This window comes from Heloderma suspectum, chromosome 3, assembly GCF_057233095.1.
Source record: "Heloderma suspectum isolate Gila_16-S chromosome 3, 16-S_ref, whole genome shotgun sequence".
NCBI classification, from domain to species: Eukaryota; Metazoa; Chordata; class Lepidosauria; order Squamata; family Helodermatidae; genus Heloderma; species Heloderma suspectum.
Genome location: NC_139460.1, coordinates 308,075,546 through 308,088,108, shown reverse-complemented (window position 1 = coordinate 308,088,108; position 12,563 = coordinate 308,075,546). Strand labels below are relative to the sequence as shown.

The following is a 12,563-nucleotide window of genomic DNA, read 5'->3' as shown; positions in this document are numbered from 1 at the left end:
GAGATGCTAGGACGTGATGCAAAGCACAGCAGGAAAAGTTAGGGGCAGGGCTCAGACACTCTGCCTGGATAGCCACTCTTAGAAGCCAATGTAGGAGGGAGCCACCCCAAGGGAGGGGCGTTACTGCAAAGCTAGCTTTGCCATGAGGCTCATACCCCAAACTGCCAGCAACTTTCTCTTCCTCTGGTTCATCTCCTCTGCTTAGATTGATTAGTTGTTTAGAGCCTGGGGCAGCCTGAGAGTTTCCTTCTGCATTTGTTGAGAGACTAAGCTCTAGCAAAATGAAGCTTAGCCTGAAGCTTTGTCTATTGTGGTGTTGATTGCAAAGGGAAAGAACAATCCAATTCTGACAGTAGTGGTGTTCCAGCTTTGGAATGCCCTCCCCAGGGAGGCTTGCCTGGTGCCAGTTTTGTTATCCTTTTTGTGTCAGGTGAAGATCTTCTTATTTTCTCAGGCTTGTTAGATAAGGTTTAATTCTTGTTTGGCACTGTGTTTTTTACTTGACCTTCATATTTATTTTTACTGCTTTGCTACTTTATAATTGTGGATTGTATTTGCTGTTTAGCTGATCTGGGAATCCCATGGGGTTAAAGAATAGGATATACATAAATGAAATAAATACATATGTATATTCATGCATCCATACATTTGACATTATGTTTCCCCCCCCAAACCAAGCCCATTTTCTTTCCAGCTCAGTCTTCTGAATCATCAACAGGAAGTCTTGAAAGCAGATAACCTGCCTTTTCTCAGAGTGGATATTTGGACAGCTGATCAAGCTGGTTCCTCAAGCAAAGGCCTCTGGGAACTGGCTCAGGGCTTCTCATAATACTAGTACTCGGGGTCATCCCATGAAATTGAATGATAGGAGATTCAGGACAGATAAAAGGAAGTACTTCTTCACACAGTGCATAGTTTAAGTATGGACTTTGCGTAGTGATGGCCAACTTGGATGGCATTAAAAGGGGATTAGACAAATTCATGATAAGGCTATCAATGGCTACTGGTCCTGATGTCTATATGGTACCTGCAGTATCAGAGGCAGAAAGCCTATGCTGGGGAATATGAGTGGGAGGGTGCAATTGCACTCATGTTTTATTTATGGGCCAAATTCAATAGGTACAAAAATTCAACTGGCCAAATTCAGTACGTACAACTATTCCCAGCATGGAGAGGACTGTGTTGTACCTGCCTGGCATGTCACTATTAAAGATGAGGAGCCTGTTGGAGAAAAGACATGGCAACCCTAATGCAGCAGCCCAAATATGGCTGAAGGCACAAGGATTCAAACCCGGGCTTTTAAGAGCTAAGCATTCAAAGCCCAGATAGTGAATCCTCCTGGATAGATCAATCTGTCAGTTTCACTTTCTCCCATATTTTAATTTTTTTTTAATCTCAGGTTTTTTTCTGTCTTGTTTATGGAGAAATTTGTGATTTGGGGTAAATTCTTGTAAAAACCCCCCAAACTGAATGAAACTCTCACCCATCCCTACCTAGACACACCAGGTCTTCTAAAGCCCTAATACCCAAGTTGGCTCCTCAATCCAAGCAACTCGTCTCACAGTCTCGCTGACCTTGCTTCCTTGATCCAGAGCCTCACCCTCTGCCTGTCTTTGACCGCATCATCCCCTTCTTGTTTCCTTGCAGAGCTTTTCTGAATTGCTGCTATAGCATACCTCACAGTAGCTGTGTCTCCATTGCCCATGTGGAAACATCTGTTCACTAAGTCAGCACATCCATGCAATCCCAGCCAGTGTGTGAGCCTGTATTTCAGTACCTGAAATACTTCAAGCTCCCAGAATGCATTGCACAGGGCCCCCTGAGTGTATGAATCAGCCCATAGATAATACAAAGACAAAAGATGCCTGTTGCTTTCTCCCTCAGGCTGAGTTCGTATCGAGGCACTCAGTGACTTGCAGCTGAACATCCAGACTGCATCCATTGAAGAACATTGTGTTTTGAAGTGATACAGAAGTGTTGCCGTCAGTATTTGATGACTGTTTCACACATGCAGGTCACCGATTGGGGAATGTGTGTGTGTGTGAATCCATGGGACAGCAGCTGGCTTTGCAAATGCTTGGGGACTGTCAATGATGCATCGATGCATACCTGTGTTCCTCTTACATTTCATTTCATGTGCTCCCCATAAGCTCCCCTTAAGCTCATCTGCCTTTCCAGAAACAGCATATGGTACAGCCCTCATGGGACTATACCACTTTTGAATGCAAGTATATGAACCCTTCTCCTTATCATAACTAGGTTTCTATGGGAAGACATTTTTGATAATTTAATCCACTGTTATTGGTAACACCCCCACCTGCATTCTGAAGGACTATATTCTTCCTGCACGCACACACACACACACACGCTGTTTGGATTGGCCTTTACCTGTTCCTTTTCTGTCCTAAGTCTCTAGCTGAAACAGCTCAACCATTGCAAGGAAACAGTGATGACGCCCCGGATCCTTCAAAAATGAAAGGAATAGGGAAGACCAAGAAATTTTCCAGGTTCAGCATCTATAAGCAGCTCCACCGGCATGGCCTATACCACGTGGATAGCGTGAGCAGCGTAGACAGTGAGTCAAGTAAGTGGGTTGTCATCATTTTGACAGACAGCAGATAGAATGTTGGGTAAGGCAAGAAGAGATGGGCATGACTCCAGCTGAGATATGGGCATGGCTTGAGTATTTTATAAAGAGAGGTTGGTGCATTTATTTATTTTGATTCCTCCCAGGTCTCAGAGTGGGATGCCATTTAAAAACGAACATACAGTGCTAAGTATTACTATTGTTCAGACATTTTATTCCTCCCTGATCTCAGATCAGTCACATCGTGTACATAAATCGATCAGTCACATACATAGAGATAAAATCAATGCATAGAATCATAGAATAGTAGGGTTGGAAGGGGCCTATAAGACCATTGAGTCCAACCCCCTGCTCAATGCAGGAATCCAAGTCAGAGCATCCCCAACAGATGGCTGTCCAGCCTCATCTTGAATGCCTCCAGTGTGGGAGAGCCCACTACCTCCCTAGGTCATTGGTTCCATTGTTGTATTGCTCTAACGGTCAGGAAGTTTTTCCTGATGTTCAGCTGAAATCTGGCTTCCTGTAACTTGAGCCCATTATTCCGTGTCCTGCAGTCTGGGATGATGGAGAAGAGATCCTAGCTTTCCTCTCTGTGACAACCTTTCAAGTACTTGAAGAGCACTATCATATCTCCACTCAGTCTTCTCTTCTCAAGGCTAAACATGCCCAGTTCTTTCAAACTCTCCTCATAGCACTTTGTTTCCAGTTCCCTGATCACCTTCGTTTCTCTCCTCTGAAACTTTTCCAGTCATTAAGATTCTAAAACTAGAGCAGCAGTGTAAAAGCACCCTATTTAAATTTATTACATTTGTATTCTGCCCTTACTCCAAGGAGCACAAGGTGGTATACGTAAGCCCCCCTCCCCAAATTTAGCCTTGCAACACCCCTGTGAGGTAGGTTAGGCTGAGTAATAGTGATTGGCCCAGGGTAACCCAGTGAGCTTCATAGCCAGTGGGGATTTGAACCCGGGTCTCCTTACTCGTCGACCGGGGTGGACAACTTGTGGTCCTCCAGATGTTTTGGCCAACAACTCCCATCAGCCCTCACCATTGGCTGTGCTGGCTAGGGCTGATGGGAGTTGTAGGCCAAAACATTTGGAGGGTCACGAGTTGCCCACCCTTGTCCTAGACCAACATTCTAACTACTACACTACCCTGGATTTCTAAGGTATGTAAAGTGCTTCACATACATTTTATCAGCAATCCTTACGGCAGTCCTGTAATGTGGTTCACGATTATTATCCCAATAGCGTAGACCAGGTGTCCCCAACCCTTTTGGAACTCTGAGCGTGTTTGGGAATTTGAGCAACTCCTGCGGGCACCACCACAAAATGCCTAATCAGTGGATCACCGCTTTGGCATCTACCTGTCACATCTATGGATCTTAGGCTGCATCTTATTTGGCAAAAACTTTCGTTTTGGGTCTGTTGGACACTGCAACATCTCTTTAATCAGGGATTGTCTAATTTGGCTAATTGCTGGTGGTGCAATACGGCTAATGCTTGTTTTAAACATGTTTTGGCAATGCCCAGTTTTGCTTCTTTTTCCGGAGGAGGTTAGTACACAGGAAAGAATTGTACTGGAACAGTCTTTAATATTTGCTGATGTACATGATGGACTTTAACAAATGTTCAGCGTAAATGGATTCACTGCACCCTTTTGACAGCTAAAAGACGGATATTACAACACTGAAAGGATAAACACTCACCTCCTACAATGCAATGGATTGAGGTGCTTTCAATATTTGAATGGGTGGCATATAGACACCACCTTCAAATAGATACTTATTTGGATATTTGGTCTGCTTTTGTTGAAGTCTATGTATAATTGCTAGAAAGCTGTATGCATTTCATATGTATTCATTGCTATTAGTATATACAAATCCATACATATGGTACATATGTAAATACATACATTTAGAAAAACAGAAAAAAAGTTACAAAGTTCTGCAGGTGCCTGCACCACATTGAGGACCTCTTCATGGGCAGCATTAAAGGTGTCCACAGGCATCGTGTTGGGGACCCCTGGCATAGACAGAAGGACTAAAGACCTAGAAATGATTTGCTTGCTTTGCCTGTTTGTTTATAATATGACTGAAATGTGTAGGATTGTCCCCAAATTAGCAGCTACAGAAGCCCTGCCCTCAGCTTTACAATCTAAAAGGAAAGACATGTCATGGTCGAGAAGAAAGGAAAAGTGAGTAAAAGAGAAGTTAGTTCTTAGCTGCAGTGTAGGGCTACTGCTGCTAACCATGTTAAAATCTTGCCAGTTTCACCTGTGCTGTGTCGAGACTACTGTTAACAATAAGTTTCAAAAATCACTGTATGTTTTACTATTTGAACAGATAAAGGCTCAATCCGTAGCTTGAAGACAGGTGTTGGGGAGCTTCTTGGTGAAACCAGGTTCTGGCATGGAAAGGATTATTGCAACTTTGTCTTCAAAGACTGGGTCCAGCTTGATAAACCCTTTGCGGGTAAGTGCCATTGCAACTTGAAGTCAGTGTCCTTTCCTCTCTTTGTTTGTTTGTTACATTTATATCCTGCCTTTTCTCTAAGGAACCCAAGGCAATGTACATATCTTCCTCATCCTCTCCAGTTTATCCTCACAACAGTCCAGTGAGGTAGTTTAGGCTGAGACTCAGTGACTGGCCCAAAGTCACCCAGGGAGCTTCATGGCAGAGTGGGAGTAGAACCCAAGTCTCCTCCATCCTAGTTCAACACTCTAACCTCTACGCCACACTGGCTCTCTCATTCACTCTCTTTGTTTATGTCATAAACTTTATGGTCAGGGGAAACTCCCAGAACTGGTATTTGTTGGTGTTTTGCGGGCCAGTTCACACATTACACTGTGGCAGCAATTCCTTTGTTCTTGAACTCAGACCTCTGAAGTTGGAGACATCATTTTTAAGCAAATTGAAAATGGCTTAGGCCATCCTATATCAGCTAGTTCTTTTCCAGAGTCCTATTGCTTACCAGGTCCACACAGTGATCCTATGGTCTTGTTCAGACATAAAGGGAAATCATGTTTTCTTCTTATGTTGATGAGCCACGGCAAGCCTTGTGGACTTGCATAGTCACCCCTCTCCCTCTTTTGCATTCCAAATGAGGAGAGCAGAAGCATTTGCTTTTTGTTTTAGACAAGCCACAGTTCCCTGTGATGTCTGAATTTGGGGGACTGTGATTTGTTTAAACTCTACTTAGTGAGATCAAGCCGTGCTTTTGCCCAAAACATTTTGCTGCCTAAGTGGAGCCCAAATTGTCCACTCCACCCTGGCTAGGCCAACACTTCAAAAAGTCTTGCTGCACCATTTAGACACCAATTCCTACTGACCCCTCATGGTGTCACTTGAAGCAGGTGACATCACCCTGAGGCATGGCAGAACCATCCCTACAGAGTTTCTATCCTGTTCTGTCATTCCCTGAGGCTCACTGGAGAAGCTGGTAGCAAGATCAAGGCAGGAAGAAAGTAGGACCTTGGATAGCTCCAAGTGGGCTGGATCTCTATCCTATTAGGCCAATAGGAGGATCCTGTCTCAGCAGGGAGCTAAAGCCAACTAAAGCCTTATGTAGGCTGACAAGACCTGGAAGAGCTGACTGGATTGTTAAAGGACCCTGATTTTGTAGCCTCTTGATTTTGTAGCCTCTTGATTTTGTAGCCCCAACTTCTGTGAGGTTGGGGAGATGGTGGTTTTGCTGGGGACTCATCCTCTGAGCCAGAGGATGATGGCAGGGCTTTGTTTTCTGGCTGGGAGGGCTCTGCACAATGTTGTGACTGTTCTACCCCCAAGAAAGTAGTCTGTGCTTTGTCTGTCTCAGAATCTTCTGCACACTGGAAGGTCTGTTGGCTGGGCCTCATGACAGTTACAGTTTAAGCTCACTAACTACAGCTTAAACAACCAGTTCCCCAGGTTCAGATGACACAGGAAACTGTAGTTAGTTTTCAGTTGGAAGCAGAAGCCTGCAATCTCTTTGAGGGTTTGAAAGAGGAAGTCAAGGAGTGCTGCAGCTCATTAACATAATGGGAAACAGTGTTTACATCTGAACTGAGCCTATGATTTTCTGGAACATTTCCATTATGAGCAAGTGAGTTTGTAGCACAAGGAGAGCCATGCTGGATCAGACCAAAGGCCTATATAGTCCAGTATCCTGTTTCCCACAGTGGCCAACCAGATGCCTCTGGTAAGCATGTCTAAGTAGCCATTGATGCCACTATAGAATGTGATGCATAGCTCCCTTTCTACCTACATAGACTTCATTGATCGCTACACAATGCCAAGGATGCCATGGCACGACATCGCCTCGGTGGTGCATGGTAAAGCTGCACGGGATGTGGCTCGGCACTTCATTCAGCGTTGGAACTTCACGAAGGTGTGTTTGTATGATGGAGGAGCCGAGCCTGCAAAACTCTCTCCTTCCTTGTTTATTTTTGATGACATGCTGAACTGTCTGTAGGGCTGCAGATGAATTGTGAGACCTGGTCTATATGCAGCAGAATGAGGCAGGAGAGGAGAGGGAAGAACAGGACAGTACCACTTCAGACTGCAGTTGGGGGAGGGTCACATTTTGTAACGCTCCTTTGCATGAAAAAAAACCCCTCCCCACAAATAGATTGGGGCAACAGGAAATATTCTGAGTTAGAACCTTTCTCACTGATATGTATTTTGTTACTCACAGGGGGTCATGTTTATATGAGGAGGCGTTCCAAAGTGGTGCCGCAACCTGTAGTCTTAAATGGTATAGTCAACTCTACTACCTCATTCTGCTACATGTAGAGATGGGGTTTGAGGACCAAAACGGGCATGAGTTTAAATCTGTATCTAGCAGCTGCTTTTTTCATTTTTCCCCTGGAGTAGGTGCAGGGACCCTTGTTATAGATCTTAAAAGCCACCAGCCCTGTTGCTACAGTCCTGAACTAGATTGGGAGCTCTGTACCTACTCTAGAAGAAAAATGGAAAAGACATAGCTGCTAGATATTTAACTAATGTCTGTTTTGGCTCTGAGATTCCACTCAAGCACAGAATGAGGTATTGGGCACAGAATTCAGCATCCTGAAAATTTCAGCTTTACTGGGTGGGTGGGTGGGTGGGTGGATAGATAGATTCTAGTCCTCATGTCTGTAAGTTTCAGTTGACTTGAAACTACATGCACAACAACTGATGAAATCAGTGAAGCCAGAAAAAGGGGTCATTAGTAGGTGTCTCAGGGAAATCCGTTTGGGGCTAGAGTTCAACGAATTTTCCTAGGCTCGGCCCCCTGGACTTTGTTTCGGTTCCTGCTGCAGCACCCAACTTGATCTGCAGCACGTCGGGCCAGTTCATGGATTTTCAGTGCATGTTTTGCATTTTGGGGGGAAGGTTCTGCAATTTGGGCAAATTTCTGAGCAATTTGCAGAAATTACAGCTAAATTTGTGCAAATTACAGTAGAATTTCGGCCATAATTTGCGTAAATTGCTTGGAAATTTGCAAAAATTGCAAACCACCACCACCACCCCACCACTCATGCAAAAAGTTCCCAAAGTTCAGGGAACAGTCCGCAACTCGGCTTGCAGATGCAAAGTGAGTTGTACACACCATGGAATTCTGATGAGGCCCCCAAAACAGATTTCCCAGTGACAGACATCCCTAGTCATTAGTCAGGGGAGAGGGATTCTTGGTTCTACATACCTCCTTGCAGGATATATTTTGCAAAATAAGCCAAAATATACTATTTTGCTCAATTGATATAATTTATACAGGTTGTAGAATTTATTTTGATCTGGTCCAGAATTTCAAAAATATTTAAACATGCACAATGCTTTGACAATGGGCAGGAATGATCAGCAAGTTTGTTTCCCACATTCAGAATTTAACAAATGTCCCAGTGTTGAAACTGCTCAATCTAGCTGGAACTGTTGAAATAATTTTTCACATTTCCAGATCAGGTTTTAAGGGTGCAATTCTATGCATGATTAGACAGGGGAAAAAAAGTCCTACAACTCCTAGCATCCCCCAGCCAGCCATGCTGGCTGGAGGATGCTGGGAGTTGTAGGACGTTTTTCTGCCTTCCATGCATAGGATTGCACACTAAGTGATAATTCAAATGCTTTTATATCAAACTGATTTTCTTTCTCAGTGCGGTTTGAAATTTGATTACGTGTTTCTCAGTGAAATGTGAAATAAATTTTGGGATTTGCCCCTACAAAAATCCAGGTTTTGAACATTTCCAGACATTGAATTCAGATTCATACTTTTTGGATTTGAGCTTTGTGATTTGTTTTCAACTGTAATTTTGAAATTGTTTTTGCCTTAAATCTGTTCTTTAACAGATTCCAGTATATCTGTTTCCATCTCTGTATCTTTCCCTTTTTTCTATTCTTGTGCTATTTTGCTACAGTGCCGTATTAGACAAAGTATGAAAGCTATTATGTCCGTTCTCTGTATTATACAGAAGCACATCTAAAATACAATTCAGAAATGTGCAGTACAATCTTATGCATATATACTGAGAAGTAAATCTCACCTTGTTCAATGGAGCTTACTCCCAGGAAAATGTGGATAGGACTGGAGACTAAGTATGATATTAAAACTGAATATATAAGGTCTGACCACATATTTTATCCCTTTTATTGTTTCCCCCCAAGATCATGAAACCCAAATACAGATCCCTTTCCTACCCTTTCCTGTTGCCGAAATCTCAGACAACAGCTGATGAGTTGAACTACCAAGTCCCTGAAGCTGTATGTGCCAATGTGCAGGTAAGACCGGTTTTTGACACACAGCATTTATAACTGCCCTGCTGCCGCGAGGTTAGTTTTAGATATCCCTTAAATTGAAACTGCCTTAAACTCCTAGATCAAACACCACTTTCTTTTAATAGATGGCACTAAATCCTTGACATATCAGGAGACACTGTGAAAGATACTCTGTCCTCACGCCCCACTTTTTTCCTTTTGTAGTGGAAAATCTTGATTAAAAACCTAGAGAAGAGAACCTAAGCTTCCATTTTAAGAAAGGTTGCTGCATTTATTTATTTTGATTCTTCCCAGGTCTCAGAGTTGGATAACATTTGTTGTAAACTGCCCAGAGAGCTCTGGCTATGGGGCAATATAGAAATAAAATAAGTAATAATAATGATGATGATGATAATAACAACAACAATAATAACAACAACAACAATGACAACAGCAGCAACAAATAAAATTTCTGAAGAATAATATTTAGCATTTTTTGCTTGCTTGCTCTTTTGTTAGCAGTATTTCTATGCCACTTTTTTTAAGGCCCAAAGCCCTCCCAAGGCTTTAACTTACATACGAAGTTAAAACATAAAATACAGAGATCCTTTCATTATGGGACAGCATAGAATTACAATCAATCAATAAATCGATCGGTCACATACATAGAGATAAAATGAGGACTAGGGAGCGGGCCTTTTCTGTGGTGGCCCCCATTCTGTGGAATTCCCTCCCTAGTGACCTCTGCCATGCCCCCTCTTTGATGAGGTTCCGCCGGGCTTTAAAAACCTGGCTGTTCAGGCGGGCATTTGGGGTGGGTTAGGTTTTTTTTTAGTGCAGTGTTGTTTTGTTATTTTTGTTATTGTTGTTCAGTTGATTATGTAAATTTGTTATTAGTATTGTATGCTGCCTAGAGTGGCTGGGTGGCCGGCCAGATGAGTGGCTAATAAATTAAAAAACTCATTGCTGAAAAGAAGAAGCTACTGGACATTTACTCAGAAGTAAGCCCCACTGAGTTCAGTGGGATGTACTCCCCAGTAAATACTTATGTAGGCTCACAGCCTAGGTTGTTCGTCCTTGTGGCAGGATGAAGAATGTTTGAAAATATTAGGGTGCAATCCTATGCATGTTTAGACAGAAAAAAGTCCTACAACTCGCAGCATTCCCCAACCAGCCATAGAAATTTGTGCAGATTCGGGAAATTGGAAAAAATCCAATTCTGTCTGTGAGCGGATGACGGAAGGAAAGGTACCTGACAATCCGCAAAACGCAGACAGAACGGATTTTACAAAATCCTTACATCCCTACTGCCAGGTCATCAGCAGCTTTTGCATAAATGATCTTCTGCAGACAACCATAGTCTGAAGGCACATGAGGCAGCCACCTTGCTGAAGCTAAGCAGGTTTGGGTCTGGTCAGTGCTCGGAGGGGAGACTACCTAGGAACCACAGGTAGCCACCTTGAGTTCCATGATGGAAGAAAGGTGGGATATAAATGTAATAAATAAATATATTAATAAAGAAAAATTGAATCAGTCATTCAGTTCACTGTTCGACACTATTGTTTGACAGTTTTTTACTCCCACTCTTCAGCCAAGAAAAGGCTCCCAGAGTGGCTTACAATAATAAGCCAGCCTCTGCCCTCAGAATTACAATAAAAAACAACCTTCCCCAAACTGGTGCCCTCTAGGTGTCTTAGACTTCAACTCCAATCAGCTGTAGCCAGCATGGCCAATGGACAGGAGTCCTGGAAGTTGTAACCCAAAACAGCTGGAGGGCACCAGGTCGGGCGAGGCTAATCTAAAAGAAGCCTCCAAACAAACAATGTCAATGGGCTTTTCTACACAAGTCCCTTATTGTGCACTGGTCATTCCCTACTCACAGTTTCTTTAGGTGATGTTGTGACCCTCCAGTTTTGCTTCTGTGTCTAATGAGCACTTTTGGTGAGATTTTTTAGAGCAGGGAAGATGCTCGCTTTAATTGTAAAACCAAAAGAAAGTGCAATTTCCTCTTGTGTATTTGCTCTAGTCTGCTATATCACAGTGCCACCTAGAGGTTATGTCGTGGAAAAGCGGGAAGGGAAATGCTCCTTGTATTGCACTCAGATCTCAATTCTGCAGTAAAACCTAAAGTAATTAAATGGCCAATTAACAGCCTTGTGTAGAAAAGCTCAATGTCATAGAGAAAGCATTGGATCCCAGTTGCTGTTCTGCTGTGATGTGGATGAGACGAACTTGCAGGGTTGTCCTCAGTATCCTCACTCTAGGGAGCAGTATCAAGTCTAGCACTGGGACCCTTGAATCCCAAGTGTCCTTCCATATAGTAGTTGTCCTCCTTTTGAGGCTTGTGCCATTTTAGCTGGAGCAGTGCAAAAAGGGATGAGGCATTTTTCAAGTGCCAACAAGGCTTACTTGAAAATTGCCTGTCACAGATCTACTCCCACAATATGTATCACCCATGCACTTCAGAGGCAGTTTTAATCTAAATCTGCTAACACACACACACACTGCTTGCAGTGATGACTTGTAAATAGGAGCGTGCATAGTTTTTTTCATTTCGTTTCGTGTTTGCTTTTGTTATTAAAGACCTCACTTGTTTCATTATTCATTCATAGAAATCCTATCCCTTTTGTTACTTGCATTGTTTTTGATTTTGTTTCTTGTACTGCCTGTGGTAGAGGCAGCAGCAGAGCAGATTTCAGTGGCCACTCCAGGCAGCCATCGCTGTATTTACCCACAGTGCTCTGGATGCTGCATTGTTTGGGGGCACTGTAGGAAAAATGTAGTGGTGAACACAAAAAATGGCATCCCCCCTTGGTGGATGCCATTCTAGTTACCCACAGTGCCTTAGAACAATGCCACATATTGTGGGTAAGTAAAAGGGCAGCCACCAGAACGCAGCTGCTGAGAAGACTGCTCCCACTAGAGCAAATAAGCCCCTCCAGTTCCAAATGGCGGTGCCGGCTCCAGGTTTTTGAAGGCCTGTGGGCAAGACACCCTCCAGCTGCTAAGGCTCCTCCACTTCTTTCTCATCATTGCTGCCACTTGCTTGCAAGCAGAGAGTCAGTGAGCAAGTAGAGGCAATGGCATCTAATGCTCCCATCTTCTCACCACCACCGTTGTCTGGGTGAGAGGCAGGTGAGCAAGCAGGTTGCAGTGGTGGAGAAGAGGCGCAAGTCCACAGTGCTCTCATCAGCGGGCCCCTACTGTGTTGTGGGCCCTCAGCAGGTACCTGACCCTTGATAGTAGCCCTACCAAATGCACCAAATGA

At 43.5% G+C, this 12,563-nt stretch overlaps 1 protein-coding gene across 1 annotated transcript in view; it reads left to right on the top strand.

The window, feature by feature from the left end:
* PLD1 (phospholipase D1) overlaps positions 1-12,563 on the top strand; it is a 204,882-nt gene that overhangs the window by 147,004 nt on the left and 45,315 nt on the right. Inside the window, exons 15-18 of the mRNA XM_084847488.1 lie at positions 2,410-2,584; positions 4,931-5,059; positions 6,835-6,953; positions 9,206-9,319. Coding sequence (XP_084703614.1) covers positions 2,410-2,584; positions 4,931-5,059; positions 6,835-6,953; positions 9,206-9,319 — 537 coding nt within the window. The remainder of the gene's footprint in view (positions 1-2,409; positions 2,585-4,930; positions 5,060-6,834; positions 6,954-9,205; positions 9,320-12,563) is intronic.